The sequence below is a fragment of the Pogoniulus pusillus genome, chromosome 7 (genome assembly GCF_015220805.1).
Source record: "Pogoniulus pusillus isolate bPogPus1 chromosome 7, bPogPus1.pri, whole genome shotgun sequence".
Lineage (NCBI taxonomy): Eukaryota > Metazoa > Chordata > Aves > Piciformes > Lybiidae > Pogoniulus > Pogoniulus pusillus.
This window is the reverse complement of record NC_087270.1, coordinates 7,414,002-7,436,464: the sequence shown is the minus strand read 5'-3', so window position 1 is coordinate 7,436,464 and position 22,463 is coordinate 7,414,002. Positions and strand designations below refer to the sequence as shown.

The window sequence follows — 22,463 nt, the reverse complement described above, 5'->3', positions numbered from 1 at the left end:
ACTGGCAGCATAAAGGGCAGCAAATTCACATCAGAAAACCTCAGTGCAAGACAATGCATTTTATAAGGTGCATTTTGGTCTCTTCAAGTGCTCTGGATTGCTGCACTGCCCTGAGTATGATGGAAGCAGCAAGGGAAGCAGCTAAAGAGGAAACAGCAGAGGATGCTGCATAAACAGCACATCTTCAGCAGGGTTACTGATCTCAGCTCTTGCCATGCCAGCTCAAACAACAGAAAAAAGGCTTAAACAAAGACATCTTAATAATACAGATGACTAACAGCACTAAAAAAGCCTCCCTTATAAAAAGACAATGGAAAAATCCAATCATCTTTATTCAATGCCACACTAAAGTAGTAAAGTGAGAACACACAGACACAAAATAATAACAAATAAACTGACAGGTTACCCCTTGTCTGCTTCTATTCTTACACAACTGTGTAAGCTAATTTCACAAGCATTTGCTGGAAGAAAAGATCAGTAGAACTGTAAAAAGAATTAATATGTAAGATGATAATAATAACACAAAGAATAACAGAAAATAACAAAACTTGAGTAAAGAAGCAACAGGGGAAGAGGAAGGGGGAAAGGGAAGGCCCAAGTCTCATTCCAGCCAGCTACCTCTGTAATTAGTTTGGCTAATAATTGGACTGGCCAAAAAAACATTGTTTAATGCAGAAGGACAAAATATATTTTCCATGTGTATGAACTGAATCATAGTCCAAGTAATGTCAAGTGTAATGATCAAAGCCAAGAGAGAGATAATTAAACACAGTACTTTTGCCTCATGGACTGCCTTAGACACACCTCTATTGGTGAGGATCTGAAGGGAGCAACGTCACATAGTTTACAGAACCATACTTTGAAACTAAGCTCAAATCTCCTAATATTTAGCAAAAGGAAAATTTACTGGTTGGGATGGTGCCAAACCAGTGTGCTGTTCTGCAGGAGATTATGCACCACTGCTGATAGACTTCAACTGTAAACGCTGTTTGAACAGAAAGAAGAATCACAGAATCTGCTATAACAGTTCAGCATGTGAGTGAAACATAGCAAATCCATTACTGAGGTTTGTTTTCATTACAGAGCAGCTTCTTTGATATGTACAAGAGAGAGTTCACAGGCAGATTTCCTGGAAGCCTCTCCTTACCCTGGAGCCTGTAAGGAACTTGGAAAGGCCATGTAGTGTTTATCACAACGGGAAGGCACAGTCACCTTGTTATAAGCATTCATGGTAAATGCTTGTTAGAACTTTAAAAGCTCCAAGTAAAAGAGATTCCACATCCTACTTGGACAATCCAATGCTTAATTACAATTAGGCAGGACTTTCTTTACCATTTAACCTAATCTCTCATGCTGCAGTTCAGCGTGCTGGTTCTTGTTCTATTTCCACTGGATGTGAAGAAATTTGTTTCCCACCACTCTACAGCAACCAATTACATAGCTGAAGATTCCTATCACATCTGTCATTAGTCTTGCTTCCCTACACTGCAACATTCCACTTATTTCACTATTTTCTCATAGATTTTATAGATCTCTGATCACCTCTGCTATTCACCTCCTGCCTAATAGGCAAGACTGCTGGAACTATAGACAAAACCCCAGGTAGTACTGCTACCAGACACAGACCCCAGAGGGGCCAGCACATATCTGCAACACTCCTGCCACATATTCCTGAGTGATGTTCATTTCCATTTTGCACATCTTTGATGTGCTGTATGCCATCAAGATTTTCATGCTGAAAACAACATTCCCTAAGGAAAATACTTAGCACAGCTCTTTATATAAACATTTTGTGCTTGTCCTTTTGGCCACTATTACACATTTCAATAAACAGGTGAGAAATATATCATAAGCACTCCCACAATCAATAAGGTTTAGAGAAAACATCAAACATCGAAGTAAATTTACTAAGTCTAATAAACCCACAATGTTTTCTCAGGTGCCTTAAAGCTGAAAGCATTTCAGAATCAATCAGTGGAAATCCTTGGGAGACCACATCCCTTCAGCACAGCAAGTACCAGGTACATGAAAGCATTACTCAAATGAATCAGAAGTGGTCCACAGATCTTTTGTTTTTCTAGGTACAGAAGCAAGAATAACTGTGGTAATTATGAAAGCTTCCACTTATTATTGTAAAGCCTGAACTTCCATGCTACAAACTATCAAAGTTAAGACACAAAACCCGTAACTTGTTTCACTCGTGGCGTGAGAATAGAAGAGATTTCTGTATGGCACAGAAAGACACAGTGTGATGTAAACGGTTTAACTGTGTGCCAATAAACGGAGCAAGGATTTCAAGCCAGTACAATCAGCCTGCACGCACTGCAATCGCCCTGCCAAAACCCCACACCGGTGACATCGCACACTCTCAGCGCCCTGGTAACGAGGCAGACCCACGGCTTTCTGCCGCGCACCGTCCCCACGCTGGAGCTCCCGCGGGGCAACCTCGCTGTGGGACGAGGCCGAGCCTGCCTCGATAGCTGCTTGCACCTGCCCGTTTCCCCCTTCCCGCCCCTGCCTGCCCCTCCAGCCGCATCCTCCGGGCCGAGCGCAGCCCCGCAGAGGTGAAGCGGCTCCGGGACACCTCGCCACTCGGCTCTCTCCCCGCTGCCCACGGGCAGCCCCCGCTAACCTGCCGGCGACCGCAGACCCTCCCTCCGCCAGCCGTCGCGCCCTGCCAGCCGCCGGGCTCCGCTCGCTGCGGTGCAACTCTGCCCCGCGCCAACCCTGGCCCCCGCCGCCAGCTGGAGCCCGCCCCGCCGGCAGCACCGCCCCCCGCCCGCCTCCCTCCCGGCAGGGGGCTGCCCCTCTCCAGGCCCCACAGCCTGGCACGGCCGCTGGGCTGCCGCTGACCGGCGCAAGGCACGAGTCGAGCCCACCACTGTGGAGTTTCCTTCTTGTACCTCCCATGCACTCTTGCCCCCTGCCATCCCACCCGGTCCCCGATAAGAGCTCAGACAGGCTTTCCCAGTCTGACAGAGCATCCCGAGCCCGGGCTGCATCTGGGATTAGGAAATAGTGTTATACAAGGCAGGCACACCTGTACTTGGCCTGGGGAGCTTATTGCTAAAGTAGGTGCACCTGTTGTATTTGTGGTTTTACACTTTCTGGAGTGAAGCTGCCCCACAACCCACCAATAATCACCAGATGACCCTTTCATCCACACCTGCACTGCCACTACCCATACCAGAGCTCAGGTGCAGGAGCCGATCTTTTGTCCGAGCAAAGTTACTGGCACTTTTTACCTGAAGGTCTCCCTCAGATATCACATGCTTGCAAGGTGTTGTGGTGGAGGAACAGCTCTAGCCCTGCAGGTGCCAAGGTAATGCCCAGATGGATATCTTGAACACGTTCTCATGCACCTTCTGGCACTTCTTTTTCTAGGTTAAGGAACACAACCCACTTCACTACTTGATCATCCAAACCACATTTCCTCAGTATAGCTGCAAGGATGCTGTGGGAGACAGTGTCAAATGCTTTACTGAAATCAAGATAAACCACATCCGCTGCTCCACCATCATCCATCCACCTGGTTATGTCCTCATAAAATGCTATTAGGTTGGTTAAACATGACTCCCTTTGGTGAAACCGTGTTAACTGCTCCTAATGACCCTCTTGTCCTTGATATGCCTAAGGACAGTGCTGAGGATAAGTTGCTCCATTGCCTTTCCAGGGTTGAAAGTGAGGCTGACCGGTCTATAGTTACCTGGGTCCTCCTTCTTACCCTGTTTGAAGATTGGAGTGATGTTTGACTTCCTCCAGTCCTCAGGCACTTCTCTTGCCCACCATGACTTTCTGGAGATGATGGAGAGTGGTCTGGCAATCACGTCTCCCACTACGTGTCCATGAAGGCACTGACGGAACATCAGAGCTGTGTGACATGGGCCCTGCCTTCTGTGAAGGAACACATACAGAGAAGAGCATCAATTAAAGTGAAAATGGCAGGTTTCATCAGACTAGATATCTGGCATTTTCAGGATCTGAGGCCAGATTGTCTTCTTGATGCTAAATATGCTTTTCCAAGATACCATGGGCTATTTGAACCGAAGGCACAGCAGCACCCAGGACCAGTTAATCTGTTTTTGTAGTCGGGGTGCACACTACTAAAAGATCTCTGCTTCTCCCACAGATCTTTCCAGCTTGCCTTACACCTATGCTTGTGTACAAGCTTGTGTTTGCATAGGTCATTAAGCCAGGAGACAAATCTCAGTTCATGCTTTAACATGTAGCCTGTTTTGAGGTTTGCTGAACAATAGCAGATGTTTGCATGTTCTGCATACTCAAACACAGAGACAAAGTTCAGGCAAACATCTCCACACTCGACAGAAAAACCTATCACTTTCCAGTTAAGTGTAAATAAGAAATTAAAAAGAAAGAAAACCACACCAAAACCCTGGTGTTGCCTGTCTATTCCAAACCAGCAAAGGATTAAAAGATGCTAAATTGTATCTCAGAAAGTTGCTATTTGAGAACATCTGAAAAGAACATCTTTGATGTTCTTTAGTGATGGTTTGGGTGTTCCCCACCCCCCTACACTCTAGAAATCACCCAGACTAGACTCAGCTGACTCTGGAGATATGAATGAAGCTTATTATTTACAGCTGGCACAATATACAAGCAGATATTTACAGTATATACAGTTATTGACAGAAATACACAAAATAAAAGGTAATACAGAAGCACAACAGCCCTCCCAGAAACCTGAGTCCCCAGGAGGGGCTCCCAAACACCCCTTCTCCTTCCCCCTTCCCCTCTCAACCTTACCCCAGTCCCAAGGAAGAATGGAGGTTCGGCCAGGGGGTTAGGAAGCAAAGTGGCTTAGTCCAAAATGGAGAGTGAGGTTAGAGAGATGCAGCTCAGCCAGCAGCCCCAGTGAGATTGATGCCGAGTGTGTTATCTATGTTTTGACTTATGTTTTTATACATCTCAGTAAGCCTATGAGGGAAGTAGACATCACCCTTGTTTTCCTTTCACAGCCTGTAATCTAGTTCTTCTCACCAAAACATTCTAGCTAGCTTCAAACTAACACATCTTTGTTGATTCCTTGTTTCCTCTCACTCTGACCACACATTCAGAAATCTGAGCAAGTCAGCAACAAAGCAGTGTCATCTCCATTTGTGATGATGCAGTTTGGTTGCTGTCAGTGAATTAATGTTCGTATTTCTTTGTACCTAAACCCACATATATTTTCTATATAAATGCAATTTTTTTTTTTTTTTTTTTTTTTTTTTTTTTTTTTTTTTTAAAAGAACATCTAGAAGAGAAATGTTTAGGGAATTCAATTCTGTGTATCAACTATCATAGAAAAGATGTTAGCCAGTTTAGCTGAAAAATAGTTTTGCATTTCACTCCTGCTTCCCATCCTATCAAAAGCTCTCAGTGTCTTTCAATGTCTCTGGATTCTGAAGTTTCTGATTATTCTACTAATGGGTTACATTAGCCATGTCTGTGTAGACTGTTTCAGGAGAGAGTAAAATCCATATCAGCTAAATATATTGAAGTCAAGGCTTACTGACTGGGATTATTTTTTTAAGTACATTTCAAATTCTCTTCTGTGTTTATTTTCCTCTTTCTGAAATAGAAATGCCATTCTGCAGCCCTTATTTACCCTTGCTCAAGAAAAAAAAAATTGCCTTTTTTTTTCCTCTATGAACTTTTGAATGACAAAATAAATAGGAACATAGCCTTGCTGTCTTAAAAGAAATGTTTGTAAACAGAATAAATAGGAATATAGCCTTGCTGTCTTAAGAGAAATGTTTGGACAAGATAAAATATATGTCAATAAAGAGTGCTTTATCACTAGGTCTGATTCTGTAATGACTTGCACATGAGTAGCCTCACTCAGAAGAATTAAATAGCATCCCTACTGGCATGTGTATTACTGTTTGCATGGTATAGTCCTCAGGATGTGAGTCATGAAGGTGGCATGACTCATCACTATAGGAATCATTGTAGGTCAATTCTCCCAAGACCCATATCACCAGCCACAAACTCCTCTTCTGCTTCCTTCACAACAGCAACACAGGGCCCTCTCCCATGCCCTTTTGTGCGGGACAGAGTGGAGGAAGTAGTGAGGTATGAAAAACTGGTCATGAAGGAGTGTCTTTTAAATTCATAAACTGTTTGTCCTAAGTTAACACAGCCTGCTCAAAAAAGTGAGCCCCCTGCCCCACACACAGATGGGGAAGAAAGTAACACAAAAAAACCCACCCACTTCTGAGTTGAGACAGTTGAGGCAAAGAGTTTACTGAGATCATACACTACACAGTTACCTTAAAAAGCAGCAGCAGAAGCCAGCAAAAAAACAGTTCCCCCCACCCAAGCACACAGCAGCCCACAAGCACACAGGTTATTTCCAAGGTAATAGAGTGTTCTGGTCATATACTTCAAGAGATTTAGGTCTGCTTCTATGTTTGTTACCAGTGATCACATGTAAACTGTGACATTTCAATGTATTGTAGAAGGCTGGGCAGATTTGCTCTAGGTATTCAAGCTTGAGAGTACTTCTGCTAATTTCATATGTATTTTCTGGTTTGCAGGTTTGGCTGGCCTGAAGTTTCAATGAAATTCTGTCCCTACGATTTCTCTATTTTTAGCCATCCCTCGATCAGCAAATAAGTAGTAGGAAGCCAGCCAGGGATTAGTGAGCTGAGAGACAAGTGTTGAGCCTGAACCAGCTCAACTTACATCTGTGTATGACAGATAATTTTCATACAGATAATTTTTATGTGACCAATCACACTCCTGGTAAACAGCAATACTTCTTTTCACATCAGCAGATGTCTAATAAAGAAAGTGTACATAGGTGCACTTCCAATAAACATATGTCTGACTGAATGGCAGTGTCTAGTGAGAATTCAGGCTATGTTTAGGACACCAGGATCACACTTCAAACCCTAATGAGGCTGTTGCAATCACACCACTTAGAATTTATGCTATAGAAAAATGACAAGGCAAGGCATTTACTTAATTCTGCTGTCAGCAACCACACCACATTCTTAAACCACCTCTGCAAGACTGGGTTGTTTTTTTAGGGTCAGAAGTTCAATAATCTTATTGCTTACTAACCTTTTATGTATTTTACTTTGCTTCTTCAACAGTGTGTTTTGGGTCACCATATTGGCATAGCCAAGATTCTGAAGTGAAGTCTGTGTTATCATTACGAGACCAGGAACTGAGGCTGGGAAGAGAAACTAGAACTAATGCATGAGAAGTAAAGAACTGGAAAATAGTAGTTGGAGCCCAGGCTGTAAAACTGAAGTTTCCACAGTCACTGTCACTTAAACCATTGCTTCAAAACCCTGATGTTTGGAAAGTTGCATTTCATGGTTTGATGATGGTAATACAGGCACTCTGGACAATAAACACAAGCATCAAAGTTGGGTGTCTAGAAACACTGGAGAGGCTTCTCCAAGATAAAAATTTAAACTAGATCTTTATCCTTGATTAATAATATTAAATATGAAATGAAGTTACAAAATGTGAGTAGTCTTCATAGACAAAATAGGTCTATTCAAAACTGGGGTAATATGTTTGATTTTCAGTATCTATAGTTAGCAACACAGAAGAGTTTTCAAAATGCATAGAAACACTTGAAATTGGAAAAAAATTAACTCCATGGGCTTGCAAAATTTTACAGAAATCTTACAGATTTCCCTTGACACAGAAAAAAGCAAGTAAGAGCTAAGGTTCCCTCTTTTCACTGCATAGTGTTCTATTAATTCAATAAGCTCACCTACACCTTTAGAGCTTCTCAGAGTACTGCACGACTCAGGATACAGAATCAGGTCTCAGAAATACAGTTTCCTTATAGGCATATATAAAGTTCTCCCAGATGAAATCTCTGATTTGAGCAGTGCTTTCACTGTTGTTGATCTGGAGCATGAAGAAAATTCCATCCTGCCTCAAAGTGCTGCCTTGCCATTCACAGCAATTATGGATAGCAACTTCTGCACAGAAAAGAAACAGGTAAATTAGGTGAGATTATGATTTCTGATCTATCATATTCAAAAATAACTGAACCAATGAGCAGCATTTAGACAGTAATATATATAAGGTGTGTGTTTAACTATTAACCCTTTTAAATCTTAATTGATGATTGTCTGTATGGGAAGGCTGTAACTTTAATAACTGGCTAGCTTGCCATTATTACTGCAAGCATAAGAAGATGTTCAGGAGTGCAGCTGGCTGTTTGGACAACTCCAGTCACAGTCTGCTCAAGAGATGGGCTCTTAAGCCTGAGTAGAAAAGTCATTTTTAAAACAGCTTCTGGTGAAGAGAGAGAATACAGTGCATAAAACAATGCTCTAGAGTTGCAGCAACGAGCAGAAACTGTCATGGAAACTTCAGAGAAGCAATTTTCTCTTCCAGAGACATGACTGTTTGAGTTATTGTCACAGTGTAACTGGAAAATACTGAAGAACTGTAAGGTGCAGAGATCTTAAAAAATGTCCCTGTCCAGATGAGTAAGAAAAAATATTTCTTAACTGTCTCCAAGCTACGTAGTATTTACAGGTATAGTAGACTTCAGAGGCATCAGGTGGTAGAACAGCCTATGCTGAGAAGTGCCACCTTACAGGAGAGGAAAATCTGGTGTCACTGAAGGACTAGTGGTGGGTTTTGGAAGGACCTGAGCAACCACAGAGCTTCTCAGTTTCCTGCAGCACTTCTCTACACCTATCTGTGTCTTGGAGGTGGAAGAGTGTTAAACTGGTTACTGACCTGCACAAAAGACGCAGTGGTTAGGTGGTTAGACTGAAGAAATTGCACTTAATGCTATTTCTTTGTCACTGCAGTCAAGAAATGCACCTTTGTGTACCTGCTTTGCAGAAATTTGGTTTACATTACAGCAAGTAACAATTTTGTAAGGGATTTGATCCAACTAATTAATTATCAGGGCACTAATAGAATAAGATAGTTTCAGAATCAGAATGAATCAGGTTGGAAAAGACCTTTAAGATCATCGAGTTCAACCTAACACCTCCTAATTAACTAAACCATGGCATTAAGTGCCTCATCCAGCCTCCTCTTAAACACCTCCAGGAATGGTGACTCCACCACCTCCAAGGGCAGCCCATTCCAATGGGCAATCACTCTTTCCATGAAGAACTTCTTCCTAACATCCAGCCTAAATCTGCTCTGTTGCAACTTGGGACTGTGTCCTGTTGTTCTGTCACTGGCTGCCTAGGAGATGAAACCAACTCCCACCTGACTACAACCTTCTTTTGCTTAGTTGTAGAGAGCCATAAGGTCTCTCTTGAGCCTCTTCTTCTCCAAGCTGAATGACTCCAACTCCCTCAACCTCTCCTCCTAGAGCTCGTTTCTGGATATTTGGGTGCTTAATGTCAGTAGGAAGAGGTGTGTCCTCCTGAAACAATGGCCATTCATGTCTGGTGAGAAGGAGGGCATTCCCTTCTTACCCTCATTCTGAGGAAGGGCTCACAGCAGAGATAGAAAAGTAAAAAATTGTCATGCAAGTACATCTGCAAGGTTAATAACTGCTACTTGAAACTGGAATGCTGTTTTGCAGAACTTTGCTTGAAGCTAGATAAAGAATTGGGCTCTGAGGGAAAAGAATATCTAGGAGGAAGCACAGCTAAAGGCAGTCATGGGGACTGTGAGAACAAGGATGGTGGTTCAGAGCTTCATAGAAAGGCAGATCTCAAAAGTGGTAGAGCCACACAAGAATTAAAAAAATATGTAGAATAGATCCAACAGAAATGTCCTCTGAAAACAGTGAAAGGAAGTGAACAGAGTGATTCTTTTGTACCTTGTATTCTCCAAGTATAATGAAGAGCTGGACACATATGATGAGAAGCAGCAGCGATGCATAATTAGTGGAATATTGCTGGGATACAGCAGTCCTGCTCCTCTTGGATTTCCTAGCATATCACATAGCAGTTTATAAATTCATGCTAGAGGTTGGCTTGAATCAACAGTCACCATGATGTTCCACACTTGTATCAAACATCTGATAGAGACATGAAGAGACATAAAGATTTCTGTTTACAAAAGTCATCATTCACAGAAAGGTGAAAATCATTCATCTTACTATACAAGAGGCACTTTGGGAAAAGGTAAGGAGCAGAATATGTTTAGTGTTAATTAATCCAATACATGGATATTCATCTAGTTGAATTGTCATTCAGAAATTGAGAGGGTAACAGAAACAGCTGTTATGATACCCTATGGAAGAACATAAGAAATCCTCTTAGACTCTTTAATGCACCAGGGACATTTCAGATGTTAGTGAGAAGTAGAACTCAAGTTCTTAGGATCAAAAAAACCTCCTCACATCCTTAAATGACTTCATCTGTTCCCATAAAACATGGGTGGAACATCTGGTAGAAGTGGAAAGTACTCCAAAACTTTTTAAGAGCCAGGATTTAAATTTGTAAGAAATAATGCACATTTACAAAGGATCACACATTTTCCTGGGACAAAAAAAGTCAGCAATGGTGGGCTGGAGCCTTGTGTCTAACTGGAGAATAAAATAATGGAAAGTTCCTACATATGTGAGGAAGGCACAGTGACTTCTACAGCAGCTTTGTACAAGACTTTTACAGAGCAAAAATACAAGCTACTCTTCTGGACTGAGAAACAGTCAAAAGATAAATCTTGATGCAGGGAAGGACTTATAAATTATGTTGTGCCTGAATAAATTTCTGCTAATTATTAAAATCATAGAATCAGTCAGGTTGGAAGAGACCTCCAAGATCATCCAGTCCAACCTAGCACCCAGCCTTATCCAATCAACTAGACCATGGCACTAAGTGCTTCACCCAGTCTTTTCTTGAACACCTCCAGGGACAGCGACTCCTGGCCACCTGGACACACTGATGGCTCATCTTCAGCCTACTGTTTACCAGTACCCCCATGTCCCATTCTGCCTGGCTGCTCTCAACCATTACTCTTAATTCCTAAAAAACTTACAGCTTAAGGCAAGCTGAGAGTATGGGAGTCAATGAACCCCAAACACAGGGAAGGAAAAAAAAAAAAAGAAAGAAAAAAGAAGTGGCTGATGAGAACCTCAAGAAATCACACTCTGTCTCCTAAATCATTTCCATGAGGCAGTCACCTAATTTGCTTGTAAAGATGTCCAGCAATAAATAATTCCCACTTTACTAAGGCAATTCTTTACTAACTTTACTTACCAGTGCCGTTAAAGTCTTTTCTTCTTATTCAGCATTTTCTTTTGTATTGTAAGTTATGCCTGTTATTATTATCTTACTTCTGACAACAAGAGCAAATCTTTTTCTTTTCTTACAGTTTCCCAGATTAAAGACCAACTAAATAGCTTGATTTGCTATGTGCATTTGCACATAATCTAGTAAAAGATCATTGTTTGCATTTTGAAAGCAACACTCTTTTTTATGTTAAGACTTAATAACATTTAAATTCTTATTATAACCTATGTGTCACATAGTCAAAGGTGCTATGGAAATCAAAGTGAGTAAAGTCCAAGTTGGGCATTGAAAAATTCTGCATCTGTGCTATAGAGTGGTCAATACTAGAAACTTATTCCTGATGTAGTGAAAGAACTTCTATGGATTAAATCTGGCTCTGTTAACGATCAGTGTCATGGGTTAACCTAGGGCTAAGATTTCAAGAAAGAGTTGTATCTCCCTGTCAATTAGTTGATTTGAAGATAGGTTTGTTTTTCATTTTCTTTCCTTCTTCTCCAGTGTTTGTTTTCACAGTATCACCAAGGTTGGAAGAGACCTCATAGATCATCAAGTCCAACCCTTTACCACAGAGCTCAAGGCTAGACCATGGCACCAATTGCCACGTTCAATCCTGCCTTGAACAGCTCCAGGGACGGCGACTCCACCACCTCCCCAGGCAGCCCATTCCAGTATCCAATCACTCTCTCAGTGAAGAACTTTCTCCTCACCTCAAGCCTAAATTTCCCCTGGCGTAGCTTGAGGCTGTGTCCTCTTGTTCTGGCGCTGGCCACCTGAGAGAAGAGAGCAACCTCCTCCTGGCCACAACCACCCCTCAGATAGTTGTAGACAGCAATAAGGTCACCCCTGAGCCTCCTTTTCTCCAGGCTAAACAATCCCAGCTCCCTGTGCTAGTTTGAAGCAAGCTAGAATGTTTTGGTAACAGAACTAGATAACGGGCAGTGAAATGAAAAACAATTGTGTCTACTTCTCTCACAGTCACGCTGAGAACTCTGGGAAGAAGAAAGACTTTTTCTCCATTTTGTTTCTCACTCTTGCTTTTGCCTTAGACCTGGTCACATCTCATTAACCCTGCTCCTACTAACCTTGCTCCCTAACCTCTTGGCTGCACCTCTCTTCTTCCTGAGAACTGGGGTAAGGTTGAGAGGGCCGGGGGGAGGTGTTGGGGTGGTTTAAAAGCCCCTCCTGGGGACTCAGGTTTCTGGGAGGGGAGTTGTGCTTTTATAGTGTTTATCCTTTGTATATTTTCTGTATATAATTGTATATAACTGTATATATTGTAAATAGCTGCTTGTAAATTCTGCTAGCTGTAAATAAATTGCTTCATCTATATTCCCAGAGGCCGTCTGAGTTAGCTGGGGCAAATACAAAGTGTGGGAGGGGCGGGGTAACCCCCAAACCATCACACTCCCTCAGCCTCATAGGGCTTGTGCTCAAGGCCTCTCACCAGCCTCGTTGCCCTTCTCTGGACACGCTCAAGCATCTGTTTGCTGGGGTTTATTTCAGGAAGTCCCTTCTCTTTGTGTGTTATTTCCCTGCTGTTGCCTTTGTTCAGGTTTTCAGAGTATCTCTAAATCCAAAAAATGACATTGTTACCTAAGTAAACTCCTTGGTTCATGCTCTAGCCTTCCCTATAAAAGTTCTTCAAGTACAACAGAAGTTTGTGAAAAGTATCCCCATTACATTGTACAATCCATCAGATTAAGATTTATGTATTTACTCACTACTGAAAACTCATATGTGTTTTCTGCCTAGCCTTTAGTAAAGCTTTTGACACAATCTCCCACAGCAGTGTCCTGGAGAAACTGGCTGCTCATGGCTTGGATGGATGTATTCTTTGGTAGATAAAAATCTGGCTGGATGGCTGACCCCAGAGAGTGGTGGTGAACAGAGGTAACAAAGTTGGTGGCTAGTCACAAGCAGTGTTGCACAGGGCTCGGTGCTGGGGCTAGTTCTGTTTAATATCTTTATCAAGGATGTGGGCAAGGATATGGAGGACACCCTTCATAAGTCTGCAGATAGTAGGCATGTTGATCTGCTTGAGGGAGGCTCTACAAATGGATCTGGACAGGCTGGATTGATGGGCCAAGCCAATTGCATGAAGTTTAACAAGGCTGAGTGCCAGGTCCTGCACCTGGGTCCCACCAACTCCATGCAATGGAAAGTGTGGCTGGAAAGCTGCCCAGCTAAAAGGACATGGGTCACTGGTCCACAAACAGCTGAATATAAGCCAGCAGTGTGTCCAGGCAGCCAACACGAGGCCAACAGCATCACATTATTAGAAACAGTGTGACCTGCAGGACTAGGGTAGGAATTTTCTCTCTGTGCTCAGTACTGATGAGGCTGGGCACACCTCAAATACTGCGTTTAGTTCTGAGGCACTCAGTACAACAAGAATATTGACATGTTGGAGCATGTCTAAGGAAAGGTAACAAATCTGGTGAGCAGTCTAAAGCACAAGTCTTTTAGGAGCAGCTGAGGGAACTGGTGTTGTTTAGCCTAGAGAAAAAGAGGCTTATGGCATGCTACAGCTACCTGAAAGGAAGTTATAGTGAGGCAGGGGTTGGTGTCTTTGCCTGAGCAACAAATTATAGACAAGAGTAAATGGCCTCATGTTGTGCCCAGAGAGTGTTAGATTTGATATTAGCAAAAATTCCTTTACTGAAAGAGTTGTCAGACACTGAAGAGGCTGCCCAGGTAAGCAGTGGAGTTGCTGTCCTTGGAGATATTTAAAAGACATGAAGATGTGGTGCTGAGGAACGTGGTGCAGTGGTGTCTTGGCAGTCCTATGTTAATGATTGGACTGGAGTATCTTAAAGGTAGCCTCCAATCCAAAGTGAGTCTGTGATTTTATATCCATAAGTTTATATCAAATAAAGTACAGATCATGATTTCCAGCACAATAAACAATAGTGCTGGGAATTATTCAGAGTTTGTATTATTTTCCAGTAGGCTATTTTAAAATTGAAACACAGACTTCTAATTCTTATTCCATTATTCTAATACTACACATTTAGGCACCCAGTTTTTATCAGGCTGCTCTTGACAGTTCCCAGGAACAGCCACTGTAAGTTAATTTTATACTGGATACTTCTTTTCCTAACAATTTGTCAACCATTCATTTAATGTAATTAAGTGAACATAAAAACACTGTCAAAGTGCAATACAAAGGGTCATAACTATATAGATTAGATAGTGGAGATTTTTCTCAAGCAATGTTATAAATTTGAGTTAATCAGAAATGCTCAAATTCAGTCTAAGATTCAGTGGGTAGACTTGACACAGATATCTGGAACAACTCCCTATCAAACTTGTGGCATCTCCAGAAATGGTAAATTTTCCCACTTGGTTTGCCTAACACCCACAAATTCCCACTATGTAAATGGATTATTCCCTTTTCTCTTTTAAGAGCTAAAATGTGAATACAGAGCCAGAAAGACATGGAAAGCATGGGGGAAGGTAGGAAAAAAAATAAATCAGGAACAGTACATAACACTGAATTGCATTTGAGGAAATACAGACTCCTGAAATGACATGCTGACTCAGTGCTGCAAAGCTTGCCTGGCTCTCCAGTGGCTTGCTGCAATGTCTCAATGATTTTTTGACTCCTTTCCAAGCCTCCTCGACCTTGGGTAGTTCAGAGAATAGGCATCAATTTTATTCTCAGCTCTGTAGTTTCAAGTGCTACTACTTGAAGCATAATCAAGTCCATCCCATTATTACACAAGATTCAGCAGTAAACTAGTGCAATAAAATTGTGATTCATGCATAAAATCTGATCCTACTGTCTCTGGGAACTTGATTTCTGGAAAGTTAGGAAGTGAAGCAACAATACTTCCCTTCAAGATCAACAGATAGTAATGTTCTTGTCATGACTGGTTACTGCCTTTTTCTGTACAAGAAAAAGATGACAGGTAATGTTAGGTGTGACACTAAGCTGTTTTTTTCCCCTGGTAGTATATGCATGATAGTAAACTGGCATCAAATAAGTGAAAGGATAGTAGCTGAGAAGTCAAAACTCAGTTGAAGAAGCTTCCAAAGAAACTGTTAAGATGAACCTTAGAAAAGAGAAATGAGAAGGAGATTCTTTTTGGAGTGTAATTTTACATTTACATTACATTGTAATACACTGAATTCTACCTTAAATCAAGGAAAGGGAATGGATGGTTTTGCATGGGAGCTAGGAAGAAAAATTAAGTCCTCCAAACAGCAAAATGCTGCTATAAATGAGCCAAATGAAGGTGACTGCCATTACAACCTCTTCGCAGCCCCAAAGGGAGGGAGAAGAGACAAGGTGCTGAGGTGGGACTGCAGAGTGAGTCATCCCAGGGTTCATTTACTGAAAGGTCAGTGGGGAATGGGACAGGAACCAAGCAGCATTACTCAATTGCTCTGCAAGCTAACATTTCCCACACCCTGGCTTGTTCCTCCAATTCTAGCATGTCCTTCCAGTCAATAGTTTTTATTTGGAAAATGTGGACTATTTCCTTGGAAAACGTATATACTCAAGTTACTAGAAGCAGTTCTGTAAACCACTACATGTCCAAAGCCCATATCAGCACCATACAATGTCCTGGGATGTTAAGGAGGGGTTTGAATCTGGGTTAGAAGTGAATTGTAATGAGGCCAATATAAAAGTTATTAAATATCTATAAAGAACATTTCCCCCAACTTATTTACAACTACAACACACAGATTCTATTATGTGGTTGGTAAAAGTATTTTTGCAGAACATATATATACAGTCAGATTAAATTTAAACTATTTAGGAAAGGTTTTGGAAAAATTAAACAACTGGAGAGTCTTGCAGCACAAACTGCCACTTAAAGGTTAAACATAAACTTTCACAAACTTCAGAAAAGAGAGTTAGTTTACTCACTGGTCAGAGTCTCAACACTTCTAATTCAAAAGTATATGTAGAAGCATAATAAAGGGAAAATATAGTCCCAGCCAAAGTGGGTATTCAGGTAGGTGTTTAGGATATGTCTTGGATATATATTCAAGGTATAATTTGGACCTTCCACCACATGGGATAATAGCAATAGTCCATGGGTACTCTGCACAGTTTCTATATAAATTAAGGACATTTCAGTTTAGCTAAACTTTGTCTTAAGTTTCTGCTGTTTCTTCACTCCAAACAGTGAGGGGAACAAAAAGAAAAACAGAACAGAAGGTAATAATTTCATATGTTCTATTAAAAAAAAATCTATCTCAATAACTGAGTATAGTCTGCCTTAAATTCTGCAGAAAGCAAGGGTGAAAACTAAACATGTCAGACTGTGCGATATTTAAATACAGTAGGACACTCCAAGTATCCTCAGCTATATGTTTAGAATTTAAAAACCCACAACCAACCAATCAAATCCCAATGCCAGAGCTCTATTCTTGTCTCTTTAACATTTTATTAACTTTTAAGTCCATTAAACTGGCACGATCCTTTTACTTCAAGCAAGTTTTGTTATGTTTATTTTACAGATCATCAATATTGACAAGATGTGTTTGGAGTTAATTTTCTGAGGTATTTTAACTATATTCTGACTTCAATGCAGGTTTTCAAACTGGGCACATTCTGTGTAGTATGCAAGAAATATGGTGACCTGATGAATTAACCATGTATTGATGTACAGACATCAAATTACAAAGTTTTATCTAAAATTATTCAATAAATCCAGGAAAATATGTATGATTTTTTTTTAATGATGCTATGGTCATGCTGTGTCACAACTCCTTGATCTCAGTCTAGCTAGATCTTACTCATGCTAGTAAATCTAGGCCTGAGTAACATGTAAGTCTTCATTAAGAGTGCCCAGCAGATTACCTTTCATATTTAAGATCTGGCATAAAAATACACAGACAATTGGATAACAATTCTCCTTCCCCCACTACTCTAATCTCTTTTTACCAGGACTATTACCATTCAGCAAAAAAAACTCAACATAACAAACACCTTATTTGCACGTATCACAACTGTTTGCAGAGTGCTTACTTTCATTTAGAAACTTCTATTATCTCCAAATATAGATGAAGCTGTATAAAATTCAGAATTCTATATGTTTCAGCATGTATAGTCTGTGGTATCATATTTAGAGATTTTAACTTCAAGAGTAGAAACAGAGCTTTAAGCAATTTTGTCTAAAAATCTCCATCATGCGCATCAGAAAAAAAGTAAACTTTCATAGTACTGTGGAGTTCAAAGTGAAATAATACTGCCATAATTAGCTTTAAGAGGGACTAAGGGTCATGTCAGAACAAGATGCAACAGTTTGTTTCTTTTGTTCAATTCATTGCTGAGATTTCAGGGTGCTGTCAAATAGCTTAGGCCTGATACAGCTGACCTTATTTTGGTTATTATGACTTGGCATTCGTTGTACTCTAAAGAAAGAATGCTAGAAATACACTACTGGGAACCACTCTTGTGAATTAAAAGCACTCCAGATAAATCACCCTACACACAGTTAGACATAATCCTCCAAATGATGAGCTCACCCTGTTCCACCACATGCTCTGCCCACCTGCTAGGCAGCATGTCTTTCAGAGTCACACTCCTCATAGTCCCAGAATGATAAAACATATAATAAAGACATCCTTGGACATTGAATTTAATTGAATAAAAATATTCATTGAGACCAACTGAACTAGTTACTGCACCTTCCCAGGCAGAGGAAGCAACCAAGAACTGAACTAGTTATTGCACCTTCCCAGGCAGAGGAAGCAACCAAGAGCATTAAAATGTGAAAAGAAGGGGCAACAGAGGGAGTTTTGAAGCAGGGCTCTTTTGGTTAGAGAAACAGGCAAATGTAAAGGACGAATGTTGGCAACAAGGTCAAATCCCTTACAAAAAGATCCCAAGCAGTAACAACACTACTTAGATTTCTTTCCCATATATATGGAAGATATTAAAAACCCAAACACCACCCCCCCAAAAAAAAAACAATCCAGCCAAAACACCAAACAAAAAAAAAAAAACAAAAACAAAAACACCCCAGCCAAAGAACCCACCAACACAAAACACAACAAAGCAGAAGGTAAATTAAAACACTATATTTGTATAAACCTGCAGTATCTCTTGTGTCAGGCTTAGGACTTGGGGGCTGTAGAGTGGACAAATAATTTATGTCAAACTATTTACCAGAGAAGAATGATGCTATTATTGTAACAGGATGCACACACACATGGGAAGCATACTGGATCACAGTCTTGGCTTAGGCTTTTCTGCTTCTGACAGAAATACACATGCAAGAGGAAACACATAGACTGCATCTTAAATTTACTTCTATCATGAACATTTTCAAGGACAAAAATTACCTCTTAGTTTTTGGTTGCCTTCAAAGTCAACTAGCCCATAACCTCTGCCCCCTTTACCTCCTAAAACTTGTGGGGTACTAACCATATGGGGTGAGGAGTGTTAATCATTATGAAATTTATCCCTTTAAGTCTCTTAACTAGTCACCTATTATTTTCAGGTAGTCCCACACCTCCCTTAAGAAGGCAAATCTGCCTTCAGTTTCAAATCTAGGCACAATAAAGGAAAAGCTACTGGTAAAAGTGATCAGCTCAAGGATCTGGACCACTTGGGAACATGTACTTTGGAAAGAAATTTTCACATCTGCAATATTAACAGTTTTATTTAGCTATGGCAACATTGGACTAGGGAAAGATTTAAGCTACTTCTTTGTGTCATTTTTCCAAAGTAGCAAGGTCTGCACAAGGAGGAAGCAGGAGAACATTAAAGCCTCCAGCTTCAGTACCAGCATCCTCCACCAAAATGGGTGAGAAGAAAAGAATGTGAAGGCAACGCTCCCCAGACCATCTGCCTGCTAGGCCTAAGCAGGCCAAAATAGGCTTATACATGTCCTGGCTTGTCTGGACATGCTTTTATGCTTTTCCTCCTTCTGTTTTGGGGAGAAGCAACTGCAGAAAAGAGGACAAAGAACCTGTAGCCACTGAGTCTAAGGACTCTGGCCTGCCCAGACTTGTTTGCATTCTGTGGTAAACCAGATACATATGCTTAGCTTGTGCCTGCCTCATGCAAAGCCTGTGTTTTTCCCAAATGTGGGTAAAGTTAGCCTATGGTGTCACCTAACATGGCCATTCTGATTGGTTATTCTGTGTCCAAACTATGATGTGTCCAGGCTACATTGATAAAAAGAGATAAGCGGGTAAACACAACATGCTCTGACATTGTATTTGTGCCTGCTGCTGCCTGCTGCCACTGCTCACTGCCTCAGTGTATCCTGAACTGCCTGGAAACTGCCTGCTTCAAGTTTACCAAAAGAGGCTCTAAATGCATTCCACGCGATCAGTCTGCATAGCCAGCGTGACATCATGTTAAGACAACACATTGCAAGACATCCTGCCTACACCTGAAAGACTCCTGCCAGGACAGAAAGTCCTGGAGATACACAGATCATCCAGAGGAGCCAAGAAAAGATCAGAGATTGTCTATCTTCTTTCTCCAGCACTCTGTGAAGCCTTGGAAGAATCAGAAGCCTCAGTGGCTGACAAGACCGATAGAATTCCCTGAAAGCACTTGGGTACTGTTTGAAGCTGTAGCTAGCCCCACGAGTTGGGAGATAATTTTTGTGAGTAAATACTTAAGCCTTTTATAATTCTCCATAGCCTTCTACCATAAGTAGAAAGAAACTCCTCGAGTCCACCTAGTGGACAAACAGCACACTGACCACAAGCAGTGTATTATTATAGATCCTATATTAGAATCATAGAATCAACCAAGTTGGAAGAGACCTCCAAGATCATCCAGTCCAACCTATCACAATACTCTAACTGTATAATGTTTCCATGACCATTGCAGAAGAACTGATTATTATTAATATGAGTGGTCAGGAGCAGTGAGAGTCTTGAATACCCAAATTAATAAATAATATTCATTTTGAAAATACCATCTGACAATTAATTAATTACTCCTCCATTACACCATCTTCCCTTCTGAAAATGTTCCCCTGTAGATGAGTGAGGAACGATGAGGGCATATGCATGCAAAAGAATGAGAATATGCATGCAAAAGTCTGCTTTGCTTACATGCAGGAAGAGGAAAGGAGTTTTTAAAAGCCTTTCTAATAGATTATCTCCTGAGAAATGTTATTTTCAATATTTTCAAATATGCCCTGCTCAGGTGCAAGATTCCTATAGCACTGTTATTACAAGAGAGCTTAAACTGTGGCTAGATTTGGATGTCGCTCATGTTATAAGTTTTTTCTTATCTACTTCTGCCACCCAGTGGATAGCTCATAGGCAAACTTCCCTTAAGCCTTATTTTTAAAGATGTCATAGAAAATATACCTTTGTTAGTGTGATTCTGAGCAAGTAGATAATACCAGGGTCTCAGTGAGCAGCCACAAAGCAGGAGCTTGGTGTGTGTGAGTATCAGATCAAAGACGTGATCGTCAGAGCAGAAAAAATGGGTTGTATACAGTCAAATACTCTGGAACATAAATCTTGGGAGAGTTGGTGTGGTTTTTAATACCATAATAGTGACTTTTTTTCCCCCACCATGTTCCTTTTATTCCTCAGTTTAACATATTTGAAGCAGAGATTAAATTATTCCTTTTTCATAAAATATGTTGTCAAATAAAACTAACTCAACTTCGTGAAAGAGAAGACATTCCTGTAATAGCTGTCTGATAAAAGTCCTCACAAATTTTTTGTCCAAATATCACAAGAACACTCATACCCACATGCTGAAGTCAACAAAACATCTAAAAGCCATTCCTAAGGCAGCATTATCTGTTCTGTGCTTTGAGTTATTAACTGAAGCAAAGCTGTGTTATCATAAAATCCGACATGAGTTGGGTTTTTCCTTACATTGCAAAATTTTACATTGCAACACAGAAAACATTCTTATGAAGGACATTCTTCATTAAAACAGGTGTTAAATTATTATTCCATCAAAAAAGCTTCTTAAAATTAGTAACATTCATATAAATCAATTAAACAATCCTAGCTGTTACTTGAACTTCCACCATAAAGACTAGATGTAAAAATGGAAGGTATTACAAAAGACTGAACAAAGTCAAGCTCTGAAATCACAGAATCCTAAAATCTCTTTGGTTGGAAAAGACCTTTCAGATCATCAAGTCATAGAATCATAGAATCAAGCAGGTTGGAAGAGACCTCCAACATCATCCAGGCCAACCTAGCACCCAGCCCTAGCCAGTCAACCAGACCATGGCACTAAGTGCCTCATCAAGTCTTTACTTGAACACCTCCAGGGACGGTAACTCCACCACCTCCCTGGGCAGCCTATTCCAATGCCAGTCACTCTCTGGCAACAACTTCCTCCTAACATCCAGCCTAGACTTCCCCCGGCCCAACTTGAGACTGTGTCCCCTTGTTCTGTTTCTGGTCACGTGGGAGAAGATACCAACCCCACCTGGCTACAGCCTCCCTTCAGGTAGTTTTAGGCAGCATTGTGGTCTCCCCTGAGCCTCCTCTTCTCCAGGCTAAACACCCCCAGCTCCCTCAGCCTCTCCTCATAGGGTTTGTGTTCCAGGCCTTTCACCAACTTCACTGACCTAAGTCAAACCATTAGACCAACCATAGCAGTTGTGTGAATAGTTCGGTCTTTATAGGGCAGGGGCTCACAAGCAAGCTTTTTGTAAGTCTCACATATCCACCCATTACACACTGAGACAGAGGCCAGTCTATAGACTGAACTTTTCGTCACTAAAATGGGGAAATGAAGATGTTAAGATTACTGTTAAATGAAAATATAAACGGATATTGCTATCACTCTTATTCTCCCAAATGAACAACTGGAGGAGAGCCTTTTAGGAGAAATCCTTGAAAAGGATCTGATCATATTCCATGTCCTTCGTTTTGTTTATATACATATATATTTATACAGAAACTCAATTGCTTGATTCAGCTCTGTTTTCATTAGCTATTTATCATGAAACATTTGTACAGGTTGCAATAGGTTTTCAGAGCACCATAATTATGTTTCTTACCTCCATCTAGTTGATTGGATAGGGCAGGGTGATAGGTTGGACTGGATGATCTTGGAGGTCTCTTCCAACCTGGTTGATTCTATGATTCTATGATTCTCCATGGCATGTGGGGCATCCATGTTTACAAGCAATGCTTTGTCTTGTTTTCTTCAGTGAATCATCACATCAGTCTTTGACTCATTCATAACTTTTGCCTCCACACTGGAAGGAATTCAACCTACAGTATTGCTGAGATGAAGTTAAGACAATGAAATATGTTATTCCTTGAACAAATGACATTCAGTTCTGGGCAGTGCCAGCGCACACAGAGAAG

The 22,463-nt window shown here is 41.0% G+C and overlaps 1 protein-coding gene across 1 annotated transcript in view; it reads right to left on the bottom strand.

Annotated features, from left to right (window-relative positions):
• COL21A1 (collagen type XXI alpha 1 chain) overlaps window positions 1-22,463 on the bottom strand; it is a 110,193-nt gene that overhangs the window by 86,545 nt on the left and 1,185 nt on the right. The window contains exons 2-3 of the mRNA XM_064146744.1: window positions 3,666-3,894; window positions 2,633-2,923 (exon numbers count right to left, since the gene is read on the bottom strand). Of these exons, the coding sequence (XP_064002814.1) occupies window positions 2,633-2,923; window positions 3,666-3,894 (520 nt within the window). The remainder of the gene's footprint in view (window positions 1-2,632; window positions 2,924-3,665; window positions 3,895-22,463) is intronic.